General features: G+C 43.9%; 2 protein-coding genes across 2 annotated transcripts in view; both read right to left on the reverse strand.

Moving 5' to 3' along the window:
• LOC130206649 (polycystic kidney disease 1 like 1) overlaps window positions 1-4143 on the reverse strand; it is a 28746-nt gene extending 24603 nt beyond the window's left edge. The window contains exons 1-5 of the mRNA XM_056434703.1: window positions 4131-4143; window positions 2370-2599; window positions 2180-2298; window positions 1435-1560; window positions 1049-1221 (exon numbers count right to left, since the gene is read on the reverse strand). Of these exons, the coding sequence (XP_056290678.1) occupies window positions 1049-1221; window positions 1435-1560; window positions 2180-2298; window positions 2370-2599; window positions 4131-4143 (661 nt within the window). The remainder of the gene's footprint in view (window positions 1-1048; window positions 1222-1434; window positions 1561-2179; window positions 2299-2369; window positions 2600-4130) is intronic.
• Window positions 4144-15252: 11109 nt separating this feature from the next.
• Window positions 15253-18767, reverse strand: skida1 (SKI/DACH domain containing 1). The gene has a single exon (XM_056434021.1). It carries the CDS (start codon window positions 18438-18440, stop codon window positions 15906-15908), a length of 2535 nt encoding a protein of 844 aa, XP_056289996.1. The 5' UTR covers window positions 18441-18767; the 3' UTR covers window positions 15253-15905.
• Window positions 18768-18974: the final 207 nt, after the last annotated feature.

Genomic DNA, 18974 nt, shown 5'->3' on the forward strand with positions numbered 1-18974 from the left:
AAAATGTCATGCATTCTGGATTCATTACAAATCAACTGAAATATTGCAAGCCTTTTATTCTTTTAATATTGCTGATTATGGCTTACAGTTTAAGAAAACTCAAATATCCTATCTCTAAATATTAGAATATTTCCTCAGACCAAGTAAAAAAGTATTAAACAAATCACTTGAATTGTCTAATTAACTCAGAAACACCTGCAGGTGTTTCTGAGTTAATTAGACACTCAGCTGATTTGTTTAATATCCTTTTTTTACTTGGTCTGAGGAAATATAATATTTATGAGATAGGATATTTGAGTTTTCTTAAGCTGTAAGCCATAATCAGCAATATAAAAAAAAATAAAAGGCTTGCAATATTTCAGTTGATTTGTAATGAATCCAGAATGCATGACATTTTTGTTTTTTTAATTGCATTACAGAAAATAAAGAACTTCATCACAATATTCTAATTTTCTGAGACAGTCCTGTATATGAATGAATTACTGTTGATAATGTGTGTCCACATTACATCTGAAGTTGTAAACAAACAATTATGGAACATGTTTTTTCCACTAAAAGACTCTGCGTCATGGAGCTGGTTTCTAGTTCATTTCCTTGTCATTTATTAAAAAACTTATTTCACCTTTAAAAGTTAAAATAAATAAATACATTAATACTGACAACACAAATGCTTTCTTTCTAAAATTGTGTCTACAGTCGGAGCAAACCTGAGCATGGCTCTTTCTCTAATAATTGAAATTATAATAAATTATAATGATACATAATCAAATATAATTACTATATTTATAAATAACATCATTTAATATTTTACAATTCATTCAAGCAAAAACTATAATTGACAGATAATTATTTATTTTTTTACACAATTCTAGACAACAGACAATATAAACTAAAAATTAAAAAAAGCATTTTCACTTGTCAGTCAAGGGGGAAACATATTTATCAAAACGAGCCTCTTTACCAAGTCAGGCAGTATTTATAACACAGGAGTCATGTGTGTAACTTGAAGAGTCGTATTTCAGAGAACTTGTGTGAAGTAGCAGCTGACCTGTGGGCTGGTCGGGGCGTCCGGCCAGGTTTCCAGAAACCTCCATGACAAAAGTCTTCCCAGCCTGAACTCTGTCTGGAGCCGCAGACAGACGGACGCTGTGCAGAAATGGTCCTTCAGTTCTGTACAGAGCCACACTTCCCTGCTCACCTCCAACAGGCAAGTCGAGGACACTGAAGCAAAAAAGAAGAAAAGATTCACAGTAAACGTATCCAGCACTAGTCCAACACAAAAAGCTGCAGGGACTATGACATGCATGCTTCACTCGGACTAAACGTGATGGCAGAAAGGACATGGGAATCCTCCATCTTGTGGATGGAGACATGAGACAGAGAAGCCGTGGTTGGACACTGAAAGACAAAGGAAAAGGCTGCAGTCTGTCTCACCTTTGTCTTTCTCCAACATCCTTTGTCCCTCCATTGGAAGACGTGTGGAAACACTCACTGGCCACGAAACCATGTTGCTGGTTGCCACAGTAACAAGACTCTGAGGTCAACGCTGCAACCCAGTACCTTCAACATCAAGTATACTGAAAGTTAATGAAATACTGTCTGAGTACTTCCAGCTCATCGCCACACACTGACGCCAAGCTCAGTATGCATGTGTGTTACACTTCTGTTTTAGAAAGAGGGTCCATGCATGCAACTCTTTTTCAGCAATAAGCAATGTATGCGCTATTGCAAACAAAAACAAAGAAAATACTGGGCTGAGTTATCTCTGACTGAGCACAGAGACCAAAGCACACATTGTATTGTAAAGAGGCTTTTTTGGTTATTGAAGAATTATTTTCTAATTTTTCCAATTCTTTTGTTCATCAGGTCCTCAAATTTTTTTTAAAGTGCATGGTCTGGTGTTTGTAATTAAATGTTATTATCCAGTAGTATTTCAGAATCAGAACATATGCTGCAAAAAAGGCTACATACAGCTTGACTGAATTTTAGTGAATAAAATACTACGTTTGAATATATACTGGAGATCACTCTACAATATTATCACAATTGAGAAAGAGCTGGTCCCAACATGAGTCATTAAATAATAACATAGAGTGGACTTTCGCAATTTTACACAAACCGACTTTGGACTAAATGCAACTGATTCAACGTGTCCTTTCCCTGTTTCCCCCTAACTTACCCTTCATCCAAGCAGCGAACCGAGCAGGTTACCGGGTCAAGATCACGGGCACCTTCGGTTGTATCGAGGCTGCCGCTGGCCTCCACGCAGCCCATGAACCACGGTGCGTCCCTGGGATCCTGAAGAAGAGCTGCCGCACACGGGCGATGACCAGTGGGAGGCAATGAAAGGAGCGCGAGGACCAAAGCACCGAGCATGTCTGCTCCGGGAGGTGTCCGGACGAAGGCCGCAGCTGAAGCAGGAGCAGCCGGACGGACGCGCTGCGTTTGGCGAGGACGCGCGAGATTCGGACGGGAGTGTCGGAGTGGGGATAGAAAAGCAGGTGCATGGACACCAAGTGCGTGGGAGAACCGAGAGGAGACTGTATGCAAATAGGGGGTGGTGGTGGGGGTGGGGGGTGACGGATGTAGGAGCTCTTCACTGAAGAGGGATCAAAAAGAGAAACGACCTTCAAATGTACAGCACAGTTAGTGTGCTGCTACATATGCGATACCATAATCCGGATTTGAGCAAACCAACCATGCACGTGTTTGTGCTGCGTAAAGAAATGCTGTGAGTTTCATTCAAGGCAGTGATGCAGTTCTTCTTCTTGTGCAGTGTCCCCTGTATTTCAACATGATGTTTAAAGATGTACCTAAATGTGAATTTACCCTATTAACACGAATATGCTCCTTCAAACTGTATTTCCGATGCCACGTGTTTATTTTGCTCCCAAGTCCGTCGAAATCAAAGGCCACAGTCAATCACAAAATACCAGTTATTTTAATTAAGGATAAAACAATTAAAACAAATTGGAAAACTTTTTTTTAAAGGCCTGTGTTGCAAGTAGGTTCTTGCAGTCTGGACTACTGCACTTTACAGACAAATACTGCAATATTAATTAACCAAATGAGGGGACAACAAACAACAAAACATCAGAAAACTGTTGCTGGAAGGTTTCTGTTATTTTTTATAATATTATGTACCCCTTAGGTCTTTTATTCTTACATTTTATCAGATGATCCTTTCTGTGAAACAAAGAACTGTCCTCCAGTCACCTGGTCGGCATCCGGCAGGCCTACAATATTATTCAAAAGAAGAAGAGGAATGCATTATAATTATTTCAGTCATGTTTGTGAAACAGGGCTGTGTCGAGCCACTCAGCAAATCCCAATATTGGTTTGATTCCGCCCATCTAAAGCTACTAAACACGTGAGAGCCAGAAACTGACCTCTGTTCTTTCCCCGACAGTAAAAACAACATCTGAAGTCTTCAAAATTATCTAAAAGTTTTCATATCATTGTTTTATTATAAGATAGTGCCATATAGCAATTTCCTTATGGACCGCAGGTCCGACTTGGCGCCCTGAACTTTACATTATATAACTGTAAGTCGAAATTAAATTGCTAAAGTACGACAAAGTGAATCTTATTAACTATTTTGGTTTATTCTGACTCTTAATATATATATATATATTAAGAGTCAGACAAGTAAAAGGACAACTGGGTGAAAATCATACAGTTTAGTTCCAACTGTGTAGATTAGTGTATTAAAGTGTCCCTTTGCTTTGATACTGGTCGCCTTATATTTTCCAAGGACATTCTTCAAAAACATCGTTTTGAACTGGAAAGGAGAAGAAAAAAATCTCATCAGCTTTTTTTTCTTCTTCTTTTTACTTCGTAACTTAGTTGAAGAAAAGGGAGGTCATAAGCTCGACTCCCTTTACTATAAACATATTTTGCAGAGTCCTTCTCAACGGTTCCGGGGAGAAATGCAAAAAACACTCAACGGAACCGTTGAAATGGTTTAGTCTGAGTCCAGCTTGCCCTGTGAGCCCTTTCCTAACCAAAGAAAAAGCGCCGTCGTTGGGCAGCTAACTCCACCGTTCTACCTTAAAAAACGCTTCCGGTTTTTCAGACATCCCCTTTAAGAGAAATTTCCACTGGTCCTCGCGGCCGGCAGGGGGCGCTACCAGACCGCGCCATCTCCTCGCGCTGACTTTAGCAGAGACACACAGTGGGAGGAATCAAACACATTTTCTCTGTTCATTTGTTGTACTTAATACTGCAGATTTAGGCGATTTCGTTCTGTCTGTCCAATCAGGGACTCGCAGACGTCTTCACATCGAAAAAAGAAAGAAGAGGAAACATAGCACATGAATACAAACGGATGACCCCTCACCCCCCCCCCCCCACCCTCTCACATCTTTTTTCTTTATTCAACTGCATGTATGAAAACAATCGTGGGAGTGAACCCTATATTTGCCGCCGATATAGTCTATATAATAAATTTGGACCATTCCACGTCAATGAATTTATGAAATAAATAATGCTTTATTTGGTGCGGGCCCCCCGGAGCTCATTGAATCCCCCCCCCCCCCTCTCACTTCCCTCTCTCACTCACTCACTCTGGGTCTCACACTTCGAAAAGCTTTTTATAACCAGACCTTCAACATCGCCATGTAGCGCTGTAGTGGTGACCGTGCGTAAAGCCCAACCCCAGGCCTATGGGAGCTCGAATGACCGGCTTAATTCGTTAAGCGCGTGCTGCGTGGTCAACTTGTGCGCGCGGCGATACAACAGAGAAATGATGAAGTCAACGAAATTAAAAAAAAAAAGCTGCGAGATGAGCGTCGCGGCGCTCCGTGACCAGTAGGCGCAGCGTCATAAAAGCGCCCGCAATCTGCGCCATAAGGACACGCAGCCCGCGGAGAAGACCACACAGCGGACTGCGGGACACTCAGAAGTCGCTCTTACTGGAGCAGGATGGAAAAATAGATGGAGTCATACGCGTGTTGTTATTATTATTAGTGGGGGAGGGGAGGGATCAGCCCATCACCTCAACTTACTTTGCGTTTGTATCCTCTTGACACGTTTATGGTGACGTTACGGATTCAAAGAAGGGACACATTGACATATGGGATGAACAGGTGTACCTTAATCTGTTCAAATGTGAACTGATCATATGTCCGTATGATGATAACCGACTGGACGTCATATTCGACCCTTTTTTTTAATCACAGACATCACAGACAGAGGGAAGTTATCCTCATGTGTAAATTTATTGAACAATATTCAAGACTATACTTTAATTTAGCAAATAAATAGGCCTCATTTCACCAGACCCCTTCTCCCTCAACAATATGAACTCGTGATTCACTTCGCAGCTCGATTTTTAATCCATTCCTGTTTTGTAGAAGAAATAAAAAGTCCTATTGATGCATGGTTTCTAAACAATTCCCAATACATATACTGTTATGTTCCAAAGTACCAAAACAAACACAGCACACATGAAACCTTTAGTAACTCCACAACACTAAAGCAAGGATCAACCCTTTTCATTAAGATGGATCAAGTCTGTCGGGCCAGATTGCGAACGAAGGTTCAGGTGTGACCACAGAGCTCTCTTGTTGAACAACTTCAATGTGATAAAAGCCCTTCATTTATCAGCTGCGAGACATATGAAACTGATGCAGGCCAGTTCTCTCTGGAAGAAGCACAGAGAGGCAAACCGCTGCATCATGTTGCCAAAACACAAATGAAATGAGATAAACAGATTTGGCAGTCATGGCAGCGAGTTTCCCCGGAGAAGAGGAGACAACTCAATCCTCAATCAACATGGACACATACATAATATTCTAGAAAAACAGGTGTGTTTTATTTGAAGGAAGAAGGATATTGTGTTTAAATATATTGTAGTTTCACATATATTGTTGTCAGCCTGTTTATCTTTATTCCATACTCTATATTTTTCAGTATAGCATTTATGTATTTTAAATATATCCAGTTTGGGTATTGTGTGTCATCTGCAGCTGATAGATTCCATCTATCTTACTGTAAAACCCGTCTCAATTAATACGCGACCACGTGACGCTTTACGTTGTGTTAATTAATGAGGCCGAGCTCGCAGTTAAGTCGTATACGTGAATTAACGTGTCGACCAATCAGCTGCGTTAAGTGGATCACGGCTCCTCCGACCTGCGTGTCTAATGAGCCCCTCGACAGCCCAACACTCCTTTCCTGAAGCTTTAACGGGACTTTGGTCAACAGCACCGGGGGTCACGTGACCCAAACTCTCCACGTCGGGTCCTTGTTGGGTGCATTCACAACATCCCTTTGCAAGGAGCCCACGATGGACAACTGGAAACACGAGGGGTCAGGGTGGGTGCACGGGTTGACCAGAAGTAAGCTGAAGCTCTGCGATCATTTTCTGAGAAAGGTCAAAGAAGAATGAATGTGACTGCATGGAAAGATGCAGAGAAAAAAATAACTAAAATGTGGTGACATGCTGCATGATTTAATAGTGACCTAAAGTTCATTGAGTTATGACTATAGGTCAAAAACAATGAATTTGTGTGTCTATTATAATGCATTTATTGAGACCTAACGTTGTATTAAAGCCTCATGAAGTTTGTCCTGATTGGACTCACTTCTGTGCTCAAACAAAATGAAGCATCCTTATTTAAAAGCTCTCACTGTTTGGGGGATGAGAAGCAGCTCTGGCCTCAGATTTCACTCCAAACAAACCTCAATCAGGCCAAACTATTAACGAGGATTCACTGTAACATGCAGATCTTATCAGAGCTGGATCAACGGGAGCATTCTTCTGTGTTTCACAAAGCTGGAGAGAGAAAACACATCCCAAAATGAGTTTCACAGGATGTTACACAACTAATGTCACTTAAAAATCTGTCAAGAAAACAATCAGCAAATGAAATAAGCAACAACTTTTTAGATCAGATTATTATTATGTTGATGATATTGATTTTTTTTAATCCACAAAAGTAATAATAAAGTAACAAACATAGCACTTAAGTATCTGTTAGAGTGAGACAGATTATACCTCTATTGAGACACTTTATCTCTCTTAATGTAAATATGAATATAACTGAAGGAAGAAAAAACAGTAAGTCTCACATTATTAGACATAAAAGACATGTTTTAACTCAATATGGCAATACCATGGTGTAATAAAGACACTACAAATATACCTAAATTCATTTAAAGTATGTACTGGTTTTTCATTTAAAGTTAAACACACTTCCTAATGACATGGCCTAAATAAGGAGTTAGTTACAATAATACTGTCTTTCTCCTTTTGTCAACATCCTGAATACCAAATAAAGAAGAGAGTGAAAGAAGTTAGTTGAAACCTTATCTGGCAAGGGCCCAGACAACCCCCCCAAAAAAGTGGCCTATTATATTTCTCATCCACCTAATTTAAGAAACTTCACTTGAAGAGCAGAAGAAAGGAAGCTCATCCACTCCAATCTGGTTTTGACACATAGCCTCTACTGCCCGTGTGCCCTGCAGCAAGGCAGAATGCAGGGTTCTTCATCTGTCTGACATTTGACATATAGCCCTGACTGAGGTGAGAGTGTGTGTCGACTTCAGCAAGGGGCAATGACATCAATAATCAACAAGCTGTGGCCTGAATGCGTGCGGGCCACATGCAGAAATCTATCTAGTTTTGCATCTTCGGCAAATTACAAAGATTATTTCTGCTTTGTATTATTAATTAAAATCATATGTTATATTTGTTCCTGTATCAGCAATGGAGGTTTGTGTGTGTGTGTGTGTGTGTGTGTGCGTGCGTGTGTGTGTGTGTGAGTGTGTGTGTGTGTGTGGCTTTTATCCCCAATCCAGCCTGGAGTCCTTGTCCTAACTCCCTGGTATGAGGGGTCAAAGGTCACCACTGCTTGTGGCCGTGTTCAAATCCCCTATAGTGTGTAATGTTCTCCACTTATCTGTGGTTTTATAAAAGGAACTGGTGTCCAGATATTAGTTTTCAAGCCGTGGAACATTTCAATCAGCTGATATAAAGGGTAAACACAGGAGCTTTAGGTTGTCATCTAATCTTGTGCTCTGTGAAATTGCATTCATTTTTAGAGTTGCTTCTTTCAAACATGTCCAAATAGACAGACAAATGTGCATTTAAAATGGTCACATGGTTATTGTAGTTTAAATCCTTCTCTTTATAGTCATTTTTTTCACTTTTAAGGGAAACACAAAATACCATTTGATAGAAAGGTTTTTTATGTCAATCTCTAAAAAATGTCGCTGATCAAATCAGTGAGATTGACCAGTTTAGAGAAAATATATTGGGAAAGGTTAATGTGTTGTTTCATAAATAACATACATTTGTAAATTAATTTTAAGATGCATCTTTAAAGAAAATAATCTGACATTATCAAAAAGCATGACATTTCTACCGTGCATACAACAAAGAATCAACTATGAAATGCATGTGTGAGAAGGAGTTTCAGTTTAAAGGTAAATTATGTATTGTTTCTCATACAAAAAATCTCTAAATAGGCGTTTGTTAATAGTCTCAATTCGTACGTCATTGGCAAAGAGCAGTTAGATTTGTATGTATTAATTTAAAATAAACTCAAAATATAAATTGTAATAATAATATATAATATATATATATATAATGCGAATAATAAGTTACGGCTGGTTGTTGAAACATGTTCATACATGACACATGTTCAATCATTCATGTAATGGGATTAGGCAGTTTAAAAAAAGGAATTTCAACTTTATTGTTGAAATGTGGGTCACGAAAAAATCACTTTCTTACAAAATACAACTGTGATTACATGTGTTTATATCCTTATACCTTTATTTACGCTGCTCTCCTGTTTCAAACTCGAAACGACATGTCTGTCAATATTGCGGGAACCGACAGTGTGAATTCTGATACGTAAAAAAAAAACCTGAGTTGTATAGTTTTTAGCAAAAGGACATTTGCTCATCCTTAAAGCAGAAAAAAGAAGAAGAAAACAAAGGTTTCATTTAATTCAGATATTATCAACTCCACAAACAGCATTGGAGCTTAACACACGTTTGAATGTAAGGAATGTGTAAATAGTTTTGTATATGTCTTTAAATGACCCTCTCGTTAAAACTGATGAATAATTCATAAATACACCTCTGGTGGGAGCCAGGGGCTACATGCACACAACACGGAAAATAGAAAACAGTGTTTCGGCTTGACGACTATCAGGAGAACCGCCTCGACGTCTTGGCCTGTCGATATGATACAAACGGCTTCCTGGGATCAGGATCGGCGTCAGTTGGCTGACGCGCGCACGCGGGTCGCCTAAACACAGCCGCTCTGGAGGCGCGTCACTTGGCGCGGGGCATGTTGGTAACTGATTGAATCGTGTGTCTCAAAGTTTCTCCGGTCTCCATTCGACGCGACGCTACATCTGACTCTCTCCTGCCCGCAGGAAAGCCTTTACAAATGGAGTTGAGCTCCATGACCGAGCAGAAGCCCTCTGGTGCTGCTTTTCCCCTTCCTCCCCCCTGCATGCAGCCCCTCTGTGGGCTCCCTGTGTCTTTTAGAAACGCGTGCTATTCCGCGCTTTGGGGTCAGATATTAACTCGAAAGCATTTGAATTTAATTAACATGTGCAGGCTGGAAAAAAGTCACTTCGGCAAAGATATCCTCGAGATTTGGTGGCCGTCAGAATCACACTTTGGGTCGACTCTTCCAAATCACATGAATCGCCTAATTAAAATAATATTATTAATAGAATCAACTTTGACATTGAGCCTGCATGTCTAATTTTTATGTATATAATCTATTTGAATGTGTTAGCAGGAGCCCCTAAATAGGTATGATATGCTTTAAGAATACATTTCAATAGACTTTTTAAATGCATGGCGGCCGTTTAACCCGCAGTTAAAGTATACGAATGTTTTAATTGTTTAAATTACAGAGACAAAGCACCGTTTTAGACAACACTTAAATACTCTATTTGACGCCTCAGTGAGGTTTAAAAAAAGTAAAACGTGCAGCTGCGTTGTTCCCGTCTCCTCTCTACACAGGCCGCCATCCCTCCCTCTGACCCCGGGTCTGTGCAGAGAGAAGCGGGTACAACCCAGCAGAGGCAGCGCGGGTTCCTCCTCCGGTCGCGGGGATGGAGGCTACAAAGCATACACACGACGTCATGGAAATGTTAAGGAATATGCGGGGATATCAGTTCATAAACTGATGGACACGATCAGGTGAAATATCCCTTCATTCGTATTTGTGCTTTTCTAATACAACTGAAGACGATGTAATATCAATATTTCAATGTTATGAGCCCCTGACCTTTGCACTATACTTATTTCAAATTCATGGAGGTCGCCGGATTTTAGGCATATTGATTGATTGCCAATCACCATAGATGTATATGTAAAAGTAGAATGCACATATAAGTTGGCAAATGGGGATTTAAGAGGTGATTTTGTATAAAGAGTAAAATGTGTGTCACAGTATAGGTTGTTAATTTAAAAAAAGGAGATTCTTGACACGAAAAAAAGCACTTGATAGTCATGTATCAAGAATAACAAATAGCCTCCCATGCACCATAAATTAAACGATGGTCCTTTGTGTAACTCAAAACTCTATTGAAAGGCACAACTGTTGAAGCGTGAAAGTGTTTTTGGCTCATACACCTCAAAAAGTGTCAAATATTAACCAAGAAGAGAGAAATACACTGGAGGGGAGAGACAATGTTGTTGTTCATTTAATCCACCCGGTTGCTCAGCTCTATAACCAAAGAGGGGAAAGCACATGCGGGTCCCACCGAGCAGCTCTCGGGTCAGCGCGCGAGGAGCCGTGAGCTACACCGACTTCTCATGGGGGAACGTTTGTTTTACACCTTCAACAGAAGCTCTGCTCTCCTTTTAGTCTGACTCATAATGGGACGCAGCCGTACTCACACTTAGACACCACGTGGCTTTTCTACTTCATTAAAGGAGTAAGCTGTTATTTAAAAAAATTTTAAAAAATTGAAAGCACAAATAATGACCACACATGTAAGTAACTATTCTCTCGCCTATATTTTGGACCACAGGCTCGGCCGAGTGCAATACTTATTTGATGCATCGCCTCTGTGGAGTGTACACAGTCACGCAGCGTTAGAGGCTACGGCACGCTGATTGGTTTGCTGCACAGGGTTTTGGGGTTATCAGGAGCCCAAACCAGAGCGAAGGAGACACATCCCGTGATCATCTCGTGGGTGACAAGTGTCTTGCTTTGTGTGTTTAGGCTCTGCATTGAATCAGTGTATGAAAAGTAAAGCTAATCGCTTTCCTTCCACCAATCTCATAAATTATTAGAGTTATTCTAATTGATTAGCTTGGCCTTTCCTTAATTAAACACACAAAAAACAGCAACAAAAACACGTGTTATTGTTAATTGTAGCCTGACGCTGAAACTGGTATTTCATCCACAAAGAGAAAAGCAAAACGTGTTGCAGTGATCTACGTCCGGGCTGAGCTGTTATCATGTGGAGAGCACATTTCGTGGGTTCCTCTGCTCCCTAAAACTCACAAAGAGAGAGAGAGGGGGAGAGAGGGAGAGAGGGGGGGGGGGGGGAGAGGGAGCGAGAGGGGATACGCACACACACACGTACACACAACCACACACACACACGCATGCACACACACAACATTTACAAATCCCCCCCCCCCCCATGTTATTATTATTGATATTTCACATCAAAATGTGATGAGTTGTGAGTGACCTTGTGTGAAGGGGTGAGTGGCATGCAGGCAAATACTTTACAGTTCAGAGATTAAACATAAAAACGACCTGATCGCTTTTAATTGTCTCACAGATCAATGCAAAGTGCTGACCTCAACGCGGCGTGCGTCGGTCAGCATTACCCATAACTTCGTTTCTCCAACACGCAGTCAGCCACACATATAATGTGAGCTGCAATAAGAAGTGCCCTTTTCTCTCTTTAAATGAAAGAACATTGTCTTGCGGCTTGTCTTGTTCACGTTATTCTTTCTATTGTTATTCTATAGAAGTTACAGTCTACTGGTTTCCAATCCGCACTGGAATGTAACCCTGAGACGCCGGCAGCAGTATAATGGCTCGCCTCTGCTCCCAGTGTGGCCCCTCCAAGCTCCAGCAGCAGCAGCCGAGCCGGGGCCAGACAGCCTGCCACCCCCGGATCCCCTTATCAACCTCGGGGCTTTGGCCTGGGCCTTATGCCGCAGAGTCCCATTAATCAGGGAAACATCCCGTCAGATACGGGAGATTGAGCGAAGAGCAAGTCGCTCAAAGCTTCTCAGTAAAAGTTGCAGGTCCTGCGCGCGCTGCACCAACGTATTGGTTCTTCTTCGTGGCCAAAGTTGAATGCTGATGTGTTTTTTTATTCTCGTCCGCCATCTCTGCACACACGCTTCCTGCAAATGCATGCCAGCTATTCGGTATTTCTGTTGTATTGGTTGCACAAATGTTCCGCGTCCCTGCGTGACTTTAGGCCCTTGGAGGTTTCTCTCTTAGTATATTAGAGCGAGCAGCCTTGCACCAGCTTCTGCGCAGTGGTTGGAAACGCTGCATGCGTAAATGTCTGCGGTTTGCCTCCTGTTATTATTGCCGTCTCCGCAGGCCGACCGCTTCTTCCGTCACACACCGGGGAAGGGATTCCCTGTTTGAGAGCGTAGCAGCAGCCTGAAGAGACTCTATGGAGCCATGTGTGAGGTGTAGGTTCTATTGTTAAACATGCCGGCAATGTGGATATGCACTAAATCTGCATGTTGGGGTCTATTTATTTTCTAATCTTAAACAATTTAGCCACAGGACGACATCATTATCAGTTATTTAATTGAGAGTAGTCCAATTTCCCTAAACGCTTTAAAACATTTATGAAATGACTGGTGTTCTGCGTCAATTCAAAGGTTGAGCCATTTAGTAGCAACGTGAAATATCAATGATGAAAAGCAGCTGCGTTCCTAAAATAAAAGATATATAAAGGACACACCCCCTTAAAAAAACACGTTTAAAAAAAAATCCCCTCACATCTTTGTTTTCATAACCCAAATGTAAATCCCAGGCCCAAATGTGTTAAACCCCTCCACAACACATGCCTGTCTAACTCAAAAGAAAGAGAAAGAGTCTGATAATTACACTCAGACGCTTTAATGAATGCTCCGTAATAAAAAAAAGAAAAACGGAAGGGAAAGTGCTTCAGAAATCCACCGTTCAAGTTTCCATTTCGAGTGCAGTTTTTCTATATATGTTCACAACAACACAAATCAATGTACAAGAAACCTCAGAAAAATTCACAAAAATAAATATTCAGTTTCATATCAACAACCAGTGACTTAAAATTCCATGTAAAAAAAAAAAACCTGACTTCAAGTATTGTATCAAAAAAGCGAAGTGAATGAGTGAATGAGGAGGGCAGGGAAGTGGAAGAGGAGGAGGAGGAAGGAAGGAAGAAGGGGGGGGGGGAGAGAGAGAGAGTGAGTGCACGCTGCTGCACGATGCAATTGTTTACATTGATAGCGTCACTGTCAGAGAGCTATTTGTCTTTACGGTGGAAAGACCCTCCCAACAGGCCATTACCACCATCCCCTTCCCTCCGCCGCGCATTGTGAGTCCCGCGTGAGAATGGGCTGCAGCGTCGGGGGGCAAACCCGCGCTGCTCTGGGCGCAGGCTATTCCTCTTCTTCCTATGCCGTGCAGCCCATGCTTTTGACATGCGGATTAAAGGTTGAAAGCTTCGCTCTCGCAACAGCAGCCCCCTCCACCCACCCTTTTCCTCTCTACCCCCCCCCCCCCCCACCCCCCCTCCTCGCTCTCTGTTTGTGTCACGGCTGCAAAAACAGCCAGTTTACAGGCTGATAATATAAGTTCAAGTTTGAATTGTCGCTCCAGCCTCACTGATGTAAGGCCCACAGTTGAGCTGGTTGGCTATATGGATGCTTTAATCACGTGGCTAAACATGTAGCATATGTATCCACGCGGATTTAAGCGGAGTGAAACTCACTTTTTATAATTTTTTTCTTCTTCTCTTTTTTTTATTACAATCACCTCCTACATGTGTAGAATCCTCTGAATGAATGCAGCCCTTTGCTGTGCTTGTGACGGGGCTGACATCATTCACGGGCTTTGGGTTTGTGGTGATCTGGCTCGCCATGCAGGGCCTCTCTTTGTCACAGACAGAAAAGCCTGCCAATTAGCAGAGCGCTTCCTGCACTGCCATTAAAAACATCGACACGTTTACTTGAAACACCTACAGGTAGGTGCAGCTTCAATCACTTGATTTACTCGTGTTTAAAGGTGATACACTGAAGTCTATTGCTGCATTTAGGGAGTAAATGAAACAGCTCTGGGGGCACTCCATTCACCGAGCGGCCATATTCAAAGGATACATTAAAGATAATGAGATGGTGATGTACTTGACAAGAAAGAAATATAGGAAAAGACTGTAGTTTGGGTGTGCCAATAATATGACGTTTTTTTCCATGTCAGTTCAAGACAATTGGCTTCAAATCAGAAAAAGAACAATGAACAACATGGCTTTAGGAAAAATAAGAACATTTTTAAATTATAGAAACATCTGAAAAGCCATCATTGCATGCTAGAAACTCATATGACGAATCCCAGATATTCAAATAGTCAATTAAATGCAGCGTGGCCTCTCTTTCTACATTCGACTCACAGTCCCATCTTTAGCTTCTTTTATATAAAGAACAGCATCTCAGACATCATTTCACAGGCTAGTCAGAACCCCTAAAGCTGAAATAAGACCCCCGACCGTATCAAAGTGCAATGCATTCTAAGCCTCTCTTGTGCTTTGTCACATTGTTTCTGAGTAGCCAGACTAGCTAGTATTTAACGCTGTTTTGGTGTTGTTTCCCCCACTGTGACTCCTCAATGACATCCCATCCATAGAGCCTACCTTGGACATTGTCATTACGTCTGTGGTTTCCTCTTCTTTCTTTTTTTAAAATTCATGTCCATGCTTTAAACAATACAGACTGCCCCTGGCACACATATGGTGTGCAGGGGAAATGGGCGGCCAAGTGGACCAGTGGGGGACATGAATAGAGCCTAACGTGCTATAAAGGTCTGAGCCTTATTCTTTTTGATTGTCTGTACATAAGGCCTGTGTTGTGTATGGGCCTGCATCTGTGCACAGTCACACAAATGCAAACCAGGAAATACTCTGCAGAAATAAAAACAAGACTGAAAACCAAATCACAAGCACTCTAGAAAAGAACAAAAAAGAAAAACCACCAGGAGTACGTTCCTGTAAAATCTAATAAAGGCTTAACTGTGAGTTTGTAAAAACAGCATTAAACCAAATTGTTTAATCATACTCTGAAATTGAACACTTGGACACATGGGCCAATGTGGTCAAGCTGGTCAGCATGGCAGTCATGAAAGAAAACACAGCTTTGATATATGAAATATACCAGGTGGCACAGAATGGGAAACCCTGATTTTTGATTTGTTTTTGATTTGCAAAGTCAAACTTTCTCCCAGCCCCCCTCTACATTAAGAGTAGCCTCAGCACTGCGTTAAAAAAAATTCCTCTTGTAGACAAAGCACAACCCACTGAGAACCTGGCCCCATACAATCCAACAGGTAGAGCATAGAAAAGCAAAGAAGAAGGAATCAGAAAATAGTCAAGTAACCGCAATAACGAGAACCTAACGTATTGCTTAGGATAGCTTATTTAAAACACACGTTTTGTTTCAGCATACATCCGCGAGCGGTGTCTCGCAGTCCAGTGGGCGTTTTCTGAGCCTCCAAACGGGATCGTGTGTTTTCCTCGATCAAACTTAAAAACAAAGCCGAATGTAAACTCAATCACAGAAAGAAAAGAAAAAAACACAATAATATACACAGATAAAAGTGAGCTCTCGTTAAGACTATATTCTGGGAGGTGGTGCATGGGAGCTTTTGTTGTGTGTTTCTCTTTTTTCTTCTTCTTTAAAAAAACAGCTCAGTATTTCCTAGTTCTCTGAGCGAGTGGGGGAGGGAGAATCTGTCCGCCTGGCTTCCACCTCCACACGGGGTGGGACAGTGGGGGAGGCCCGGGGCCCCTCATCGAGTTCAGGGAGTAAGCAGGGCACAGATCCCCGTCGCTGCCGACAACCAGCGACGGCGGGGAGGGGAAATTCGCTATCAGGCTGAAAGGCGTTTTTGCAGGCGACGCTGCAGTGATGCGTTTGCGTCTGCTCGGTAAATCCTTCGTGGATACCTCTTCTCTGCCCGCGGGGAGGGAACACGACGAAGAAGAAGGAGGGGAAGAAGCAGAAGAAGAAGAGGAAGAAGAGGAAGAAGAGGATGAAAAGGCTGTCTTGTTAACCATGGGGAGGTTTAGTTTTGATTGCGTCCTGGAAACTCGAGGTTTCATATTCCCGAGCACCGTAACCCTGCAGTGTTTGTTCCGGTGCTCCCCCTCGTCGAGACACGGGGTGTCCTGGGTGCTCCCGTATTCCTGAAGACCACAGGGAGACCCGGGGGCCACATCGGGGCTCTTCTTTGTGGCTTTAGCCCCACTGTTAAAAAAGTCCCCGTGTTTGATGGAATATTGGCCCCCAGTGCTCTCTCCTTTACATTTGATTGCAGCAGCCTGGCTCTGGTATTCATATTCATCACAGCTTTCCTCCACTTTAACTTTCACATTGTGGAGGTTGAAGGGCGGCGTCCTGACTGTCCGGCCGCCATCCGAGTGGGGCCCGGCGGTCACAGAGAGCTCCTCCGGCTCGGTCTTTATTTTTTTCAGCGGAGGGACCAGTCTAAGGCTGCCCGGTTTCGACTCTCTTTTCTCGGCGCATCTGTGGCTCTTGGCCTCTTTGACCTGGTCACATTGTGCGCTCAGTCCCGGGTGGCCCTTGGTGGGATGTCCCGGTGTCCTGCACGCGGTGGTAAAAGCATTATAACGGGTGGGTCCCCGTGAATAAGGGGCCAGCTCGCCCACGTGGTCAACCCTGCTTGAATCGGCCTCATACGCATGTCCCCTTTTGGACTCGGTGAAGAAGCTCTCCCCCATGGCGGCTGAGTTGAATGTGGGAGGCTGTAAGGGGACAAAGTCCTGTCTCGTTTCACCGCGTATGAACTCACATTTCGGTCGTTTCCCCGGTCGGCTGTCCCCGGGCTGCGGAGCAGCGACATGGCCCGGTGTCCTGTGTTGCTTCTCGTGTTGGTGCTGGTTGTTGTAGTGAAACGTAGGCTGCAGGACCAACGGCGCTTTACCCGCGTTGAGACCTTTGGTGAGAGAACCGACTCGGGCCCGTCTGAACCGAATGCTCTGGACCGAAACGCGGCTCGAAACCGAGCTCGAGTCGGACTGAGAAGAGCTGTCCTCCTCGTCTGAGCTGACCTCTGAACTCTCCGACTGCGTGTCGTCTTCTTCCTCTCCGCCGTCCTCGTCCTCCTCTTCCTCCTCGGAGCTCCCGGAGTTGCTGGTGGTGGAGAGGCCGGAGCCGAAGTCCGAGTCCGGGTACGCCCGGTCCGAGAAGGTGCTGGACTCGGTGTCGCTGCTGCAACTCTCCGGAAAGCTCGGCTCATGGTGGTGGTGATGGTGGTGGTGGTGCTGGTGGTGGTGGTGGTGGTGGTGGTGAGGTCTGGGGTCAAGATAGAAATCCGGACCGAGGTGGAAAGCGCCAAAAGAAGTCCCGTGACTTCCGGGCGATTTGGGTTGTACGAGCAGCACCGGCGGTACGTGGTGGTGCGCGTGTCTGCTCCTGCTCAACGAGTGCTTCGCGCTGTCCCTGCCGCCGCCCCCCTCGCGCCTCCTCTTCCTTTTGTGAACTAGGTCGCTGGCTGAGCGCGAGAGCCTGGACTGAGCAGCTATGGCGGACTGACGCACGACCGGCTGCCGGCTCCCCGCGCTGCGGAAAAACGATTGCCTTTGGCTCAGAGTCACACGGTTCCCTGCTATTTTCGCTGTTTCATAGTTTTTAAAGTGTTTGTGACTGGACTTGGTCTCCGAACGGTACTCCCGTCCGTTGGTTTTGTTGTAAAATTGAGGTAGTTTGGAGTCGTTAAGGCAAGGCGTCAGCTCTCTCCTCCTGTCCGTTTTGTTGTGGAGCGCGAGAGTCTCCGGGACCCCGTGCAAACTAAACCAAACTTTTTCCTTCCACAGTTCGGCGTCAGCACCGAGGAGTCCCGGGGACGCGTCCCCATCCCCGGGGGAACACGCCGCTTTCGCTTTCCTTTTGTTGGACTTCAACACCCGCTCCGTCTTGCAGGAGAAATACAGAGCCTCCACGTCCTCCCGCGATATGAGGGTGCATTTAGCGGCATGGAAAGCTATAGAGTGTATTGCTTTAAGCTTCCGCAGCTCCTCCAGGTCACAGTGGTGCTTCTTCACCTTCAGGTGATCCATGCGCTTGTGCACCGTGGTCCGAGGGATGTTCTTCAGCAGGTCGGTGAATACCTGAGACAAAGCAAACATTTGCTTGCCTTTGATGAGCAGGTACCCCAATCTCACTCCTTGCATTTCCTCAAAGCCACACTCCAGGTCTCCCATGTTTTATGTATCCGCTCCAATGTATATATCCATGGAGTCACTCTCAGTATACTATGGCTTTACCAGTAAATGGCATGGGGTCGCGAGTTTAAGGCATCCTGCTCATACCTTTAATCCATCCACACTGCCGCTGCTGCGTCATGAAAATGCAAACTTTGACATGCGGACTTAAATGGAGCTGCCGGTGTCTAATAGGTTGAATGATCTGACAGCATCCACTCGTCGCCTCTTGCCCCAGTTCGGCATGGTGGAGGAATGCGACCGATGCGTCCACCAAGCCGGGGCTGCTGCTACTACCTGCCTCTGTCGGCTCCACTCCCCTCTGGTCGGCAGCAGGACGAGGGGTAGGTGTACACCACTGCCTCAGCCAGAGGGATAAAATAGCGAGGAGAGAGAGAGAGAATGAGAGAGAGAGAGAGGGAGGGAGAGAGAGAGAGACGGAGGGAGGGAGAGAGAGAGAGAGAGAGAGACGGAGGGAGAGGGAGTTGTGAGAGAGGGGAGGGAGAGAGTGAGAGAGTCAGAGAGAAACAGAAT

The sequence above is a fragment of the Pseudoliparis swirei genome, chromosome 16 (assembly GCF_029220125.1).
Source record: "Pseudoliparis swirei isolate HS2019 ecotype Mariana Trench chromosome 16, NWPU_hadal_v1, whole genome shotgun sequence".
Lineage (NCBI taxonomy): Eukaryota > Metazoa > Chordata > Actinopteri > Perciformes > Liparidae > Pseudoliparis > Pseudoliparis swirei.